The sequence below is a fragment of the Monodon monoceros genome, unplaced genomic scaffold, assembly GCF_005190385.1.
Source record: "Monodon monoceros isolate NGI ecotype Baffin Bay Population unplaced genomic scaffold, NGI_Narwhal_1 Super_Scaffold_9, whole genome shotgun sequence".
Classification (NCBI taxonomy): domain Eukaryota; kingdom Metazoa; phylum Chordata; class Mammalia; order Artiodactyla; family Monodontidae; genus Monodon; species Monodon monoceros.
This window is the reverse complement of record NW_021703786.1, coordinates 55,664,728-55,671,379: the sequence shown is the minus strand read 5'-3', so window position 1 is coordinate 55,671,379 and position 6,652 is coordinate 55,664,728. Positions and strand designations below refer to the sequence as shown.

At 40.8% G+C, this 6,652-nt stretch overlaps 1 protein-coding gene across 3 annotated transcripts in view; it reads left to right on the top strand.

Annotated features, from left to right (window-relative positions):
• Positions 1 to 6,652, top strand: part of MYO1D (myosin ID) — a 344,440-nt gene that overhangs the window by 164,698 nt on the left and 173,090 nt on the right. The window contains exon 17 of one of the 3 annotated variants that reach the window (XM_029211075.1): positions 4,465 to 4,839. The exons of the other annotated variants lie outside the window; for them this stretch is intronic. Coding sequence (XP_029066908.1) covers positions 4,465 to 4,485 — 21 coding nt within the window. The 3' untranslated portion in view covers positions 4,486 to 4,839. Of the gene's footprint in view, positions 1 to 4,464; positions 4,840 to 6,652 lie in introns of those variants that run through there. 3 annotated transcript variants of the gene reach the window in all.

Below are 6,652 nucleotides of genomic sequence, written 5' to 3'. Positions count from 1 at the left end.
TCTCTCTCTCTCTCTCTCTCTCTCTCTCTCTCTCTCTCTCTCTCTCTTTCTTTCTCTTTATTTTTCCCTACCCCCCTCCCCACCCTTTTCCTCCTCCCACCCAACTGAGGAATAAAAAAGATAAAAGCATATTTGGAAAATAATGATGACATGTCAAACATAATTTGCTTCTTATTTATCTCCTCTCAGATACTGCCAATAAGAAGCCACTGCCACCCCTTCCCCAGCCTGTTCCCCTGTAGGTTGGAAGTAGATGATTTGCTCTCCTGAAAGAGCAGCAAATCCGTTGCCCGGGTGATATCTCATTACTAAGGCAACCAATTTGGTGCATCAGTGTGAATCCCAATTTTAAAATGTAATTATGCCAAGATATGTACATATGCTTGAGATTTGCTTAAAAGAAATCTGTTCTCCTTTGGAAGGAAAACATTTCCTATGTTAGTTGAAAGAAAGGGGGAAATACTTCTTTTATTCTTTGCTAGTTATAAATACACCTTTCAGCTGATCTCCCACCATGCTTAGTGAAAGAGCTTGCACTGGTTCTCTCTCACCACTTTTTTTTTTAACTTGAGATCTTCCCTTTCCAAGACGCTTCTCTCTTGAGACCTGTCACTCATAACCCAGCAGCTGTTGTCACCATGACAACATTTTCTGGCCCCTATAGGTGGCGGAAGGAAAAAAAAAAAAGAGTGGCTCCATTTTCGTTGCACTTTTCTTTTTAATTGCTGGGAACTCAAGAGATTGACTCTTTGTAAGGAATTAGTTAGTGAAGGGGAAGTGATTCAATGAATAGGTGTTTACGTTAAATTAAAAACTTGTGAACAATTCAGTGAGGATCGCCATCCCAGACTCAAATGAAAGATCTTATAGATAGGAGGTGTACACCAAAAGCTTGGCTGGAGGAAGACAGCCAAGCCAAACAAAATACCATCGAATCACTGCTGAGCAATTAATTTTTCTTCCTCCTCGACAAAAATTATTGTTTAAAAATTAAAAGCATATTTGGGTGCAGGGAATATTTAATTACCAATCTTATTAAATAATGAAACCCATGCAACTCTTTAAGTTTCCCATTTGCTGAAGCTTCCAGGAAGCTCAGGGTTCAGATTTGTACTCAGATCCAGGAACCATTCTTAGCTGGGGTTTCAAGTGTGACTGTCACCCTTCCTACTGAGACCCCCACCCATTGCCTACCTGTCCTTCTTTTATCCTCAGTTGGGTGACTATGTTGTCTATGTAACTTTTTTTAAAATATTTATTTATTTATTTTTGGCCACGTTGGGTCTTCATTGCTGTGCGCAGGTTTTCTCTAGTTGCAGCGAGCGGGGGCTACTCTTCGTTGCGGTGCGCGGGCTTCTCATTTCAGTGGCTTCTCTTGTTACGGAGCACGGGCTCTAGGCGCATGGGCTTCAGTAGTTGTAGCACACGGGCTCAGTAGTTGTGGCTCGCGGGCTCTAGAGCGCAGGCTCAGTAGCTGTGGCGCACGGGCTTAGTTGCTCCGCGATGTGTGGGATCCTCCCGGATCAGGGATCGAACCCATGTCCCCTGCACCAGCAGGCAGATTCTTAACCACTGTGCCACCAGGGAAGCCCCCTTGTCTATGTACCTTTTATGTAAGTTTCCTCCGATCTTTTGGAAGTAATTGGGTGACACATATGAAAGGCAACGGTGAAAATATCATAATGGGTATTCACTACCTAGTGGCAATGCTGATATTTCACGTAAAATATCACCCCCCAAAAAAGATGATTTTCAAAACTGCCTTTTTAAAAAGGCCTTTCTGAAGTACATAATTTTGCCACATATTTCATTAAGCCAAGACACTTGATGGGTGACAAAATATATCCTCATATCCTATTAGGTGTATAAAAGAATATATGCGGTTTAAGTGTAAGGGCTATGGTGTTGAGGTTTACTTTAGTCTTTTTCTTGCTATAGCACCAAGAAATCTGTGTGTGTCAGAAATTGCTTATATCTTTGTCATGGCACATTTAAACACATTCTGCTTGGACTATTAAGTTTTGCTAACCAAAAAAAAACGTTCATGAAATATTCAACACGTTCTGGGAGATGTATCATTATTTATTGCATATATTTAGAGCATTCAGTTTCTCTTTATGGGGAGACGTATGGTGGCTTTAAACTCGATCTTTTTCATTTCAGCACATGCACAGTATAAATACCTCTAACGTACAAAAGGCCCTTCCAAAGAAACGAAATAAATACCTCACTAGAAAACTGAGGAAAACTATAGACAATCAGTCCACCAAAAAAAGAGAAAAATGGCCAGCAACTATATTTTCACCTATCAAATACTCAGCGTTTTGTTTTTTTTTTCTTTTAATCCTACACAGTATTGTTGATGATATGTTTACTACTGGCATGAGAGTAAATTGATGAGAACTTTCTGGACAGTAGTTTAGCAATGTGTTTCCAAAAAATCTAAAAGTTGGGTTTGCCTCTAATCTAGCAATTATGCTTGTAGAAATTTATACTAAGAAAATTCATGTAAAAATCCAGTTGTAAGAATTTTCTCTTCAGTATTTCTCATGAAAGTGGAAAATAATGGAGAAAAATGTTAAGAAGTGAGTCATATAAATTGGGGTATATCCCTACAATAGAAAACTAAGCAGCCATTAACAGTGACAATATAAAGAAATTTAATAACATCAAGTGCTCATGATAAATGTTAAGTGAGAATATATGTTACAAAACAGGATGTTCAGTATGATTCCTTTTTAACCACATTGTTAATTCTAGACATACCTATACCTGCATGTGTGTGCGTGCGTGCGTGCATATGTGCACGCACACACACACCCATTATATAGACTGAGGAGGAGTCATTCCTTTGGGGGGGTTTATTTATAACTAAAGAAAATTTAGGGCTATTTATATTCAGCATTTTTTGTCAGACAGGCTTACTGTTGCCAAACATCACTCTGCATTCAAATTCAGTACTACAAGGAGGATCTGTATTTTTTTATTGAAGTATAATTGATTTACAATGTTGTATTAGTTTCTGCTGTACAGCAAAGTGATTCAGTTAAATATACATATATGTATATATATACATATATACTTTTTCATATTCTTTTCCATTATGGTTTATCACAGCATATTGAATATAGTTCCCTGTGCTCTACAGTACAACCTTGTTGATTATCCACTCTATATATAATAGTTTGTATCTGCTAACCCCAAACTCCCAATCTATCCCTGCCCTACTCCCCTCCCCCTTGGCAGCACAGGTCTGTCCTCTATGTCTGCAAGTCTGTTTCTGTTTTGTAGATAAGTTCAGTTGTGTCATAGTTTAGATTCCACATATAAGTGACACCATATGGTATTTGTCTTTCTCTTTCTGACTGACTTCGCTTAGCATGATGATCTCTAGTTGCATCCATGTTGCTGCAGATGGCATGATTTCATTCTTTTTCATGGTTGTGTAGTATTCCGTTGTATATATGTACCACATCTTCTTTACCCAGAGACTCTGTATTTTAAAGAAAATTTAATTTCAAAATAAGATGTTTACTAGCCAGTTGTCCTGAGTTGGTCTTACTGTATTTGTGTAGATACAAACACCCAAAGAAATCAAGCACTTATAGAAAATATGTCAGTGACAGATATCCTCGGGGAAGTAAAAATACAATCAAGCACTCGTGATTTATGTTTTTTGTTTTTGTTTTTGTTTTTGCGGTATGTGGACCTCTCACTGTTGTGGCCTCTCCCGTTGTGGAGCACAGGTTCCGGACGTGCAGGCTCAGCGGCCATGGCTCACGGGCCCAGCCACTCCAGGGCATGTGGGATCTTCCGGGACCGGGGCACGAACCCGTGTCCCCTGCATCGGCAGGCGGACTCTCAACCGCTGCGCCACCAGGGAAGCCCAAGCACTCGTGATTTAAATGCAGGTTACAGACCAAGTACTTTATTCACAAGTCTACTGTACTTTGAATGGATTATAGGGCTTCCCTGGTGGCGCAGTGGTTAAGAATCCGCCTGCCAATGCAGGGGACATGGGTTTGAGCCCTAGTCCGGGAAGATCCCACATGCTGTAGAGCAACTAAGCCCGTGCACCACAACTACTGAGCCTGAGCTCTAGAGCCCGCGAGCCACAACTACTGAGCCTGTGTGCCCTAGAGCCCGCGCACCGCAACGAAGAGTAGCCCCCGCTTGCTGCAACTAGAGGAAGCCTGCACGCAGCAACAAAGACCCAATGCAGCCATAAATAAATAAATTTATTTTAAAAATGGATTGTAAATAGGAACAACATAGAACTGTAATCACAGTATTTCCATCTAAAATTTTAATTGTTTTTATTATAAAGTAATACGTATTCATTGTGAAATTTCAAAATATACTTAAAGAAGGAAATAACATCATCCATCATCTCACCACCAGAAAGGTAACTACTATTAGTGCTTTGGAAGGTGTCATAACAGTCTCTGTCCTACTCTCTCTTAGACACACAGCTTTCTAAATTGAAGTCATGCTGTGTACACTGTAAAGGGCCGTTCCAGATGAAAATCAGCAGAACCACGGTGATGGTTGTGGTACGGGGCCCCTGGACCACTTCTGTGTGATCTTCCAAGCTTCTCTCCTTGACCCACATCTGCAAAGCATCACCATCTGAGTTTTAATGATGTTGTTCCTCTGTTCAGAAGCCCTTCAATCACCTACAAAATTCAGACCAGGCTCTGCCAGCATCTTTCCCTGTGCCACCATGCAGCATCATCGTGTTTTTCCCTGCACTCCCACATACATCTGTCCCACCTGTGCGCTTTACACATACCATTTGCCTTTGCCTTTTGTATCTTCAAATTAGACTCCACCCCCTCACTCAAGCCCTCCTGGCCAGACTAGTCTAAATAAAGTCATCTTTACTTCCTTCACCAGCACCCATTTGTCGATTTTATGTGGCTCTCTGAGGCAGTAACTTCAACAGGAGGTGGGAGCTGTGGGCCTGCTGTTAGTTTGGAGTTTGTGTAAGGTTTTAGGTCATCACTTTATCTGTAAAACGATAGGCTTGGATATGGGCACATCTGTTACAATCAAGTATGAGGTGTATTATGAGTGACTTGGTATTAATAATAAGTTAGCAAAGATAATGAATTCATTTATAAATAGGAGCTGATGTGAGTTTGTTTCTATAAAATTTATATTTGCTTTCTTGAGTGGGCAAGAAAGGCCCATTTCAGGGATGGTACAACCCCCGAGGGTTGTTGCACGTGTGTTGCAAGTGTGTTGCACGTGTGAATGTCCTTCCTAAGGTGTGCCGTGGAAGAGTCAGGGCAGAGAACCTCCCAGCTGATGGTTTATAAGAGGTCTTCAGCTCAGAGATTCCCGCCGAATTCTAAGATTTCTGTAGGCTGTAGATCATCTATTAATTTTGCACATTTGTCTTCTCTCCTCAACCAGATTATAAATTGTTGAGGGAAGCAGTGTCCTTATGCTTGTTTGTACTCCACCCAGGGGCCCCAGCATGATGCCCTGTGCACAGTGCCTCACGTGGTATTTTGACAATAATATAGTATCATGACTCAATACTAGGTGCTCTGGGATTATAGAGGTTCCTGTTAGCTGTGTTATGTTTATTAATACTTAAGAGCTAGTCATATGCATTTAAATGAGTTACCTTCATCATACCAAGCAAATGGAGTAATTAGTAGGCATAAGAGTCATTCCTAACTGGGAAAGAAGCCTTTAAGTTTTAACTCTGCTGCCACAGTTGAAGAATCGCTACTTTCTGTGTAATTTCTAGTCTCTACTGCTGCCTAACCAGCAGGTAGTTCTTGGCTTCAGTCAACCACAAGGCACTTGGGTTCCAATCCCAGCTCCAACACTTACAAGATGAAACTTTGGGACCTCTCTGTTCTTCAGTTTCCTCATCTGTAAAAGGGAAGTAAGAGTACCCACCTTATAGTGTGGTTGTGAGTATTAAATGACTTAATATATTCATCATACTTTGATCAGTGCCTAGCATATGGCAGGTACTATATGGTTGCTCTTCTTATGAACATTGATATTATTAATATTAATATTATTATTATTGGTTTGGGTATATATCAGTTGACCATTGGCATAATTATGCCACAAACCACCTGTATTGGTTTCCTGTGACTACTGTAAAAATTATCACAAACTCGGTGGCTTGAAACAACAGAAATTTATCCTCTCACAGTTCTGGAGCCCAGAAGTCTGAAATCAGTTTCACTGGGCCAGAATCAAGGTGACATCAAGGCCACACTTCCTCTAGTGGTTGTAGGGGATAATCTAGCCCTGGCTTCTTCCAGCTTCTGGTAGCTGCCGGAATTCCATGGTTTGTGGCTCCAGTCTCTGCTTCCATAGTCATATGTCATCCCCTCATCTGTCTTCAGATCTCCTACCACCTCCCTCTTATATAGATACATGGGATTGCATTTAGGGTGCAAACAGATAATCCAGGATAATCTCCCCATCTCAAGATCCTTAACCTAATCACATCTGCAAAGTCCTTTTTCTGTCACGTGAAATAACATTTACCGGTTCCAAGGATTAAGAGGTAGAAATCTTTTTGTGGGCGGGGGGGATTGTTCAACCCACCACATCTCTAAAACACAGTGGCTATAACAGAATTTACTTCCTCCTCATGCATCCAAGGTTTGGCCATTTT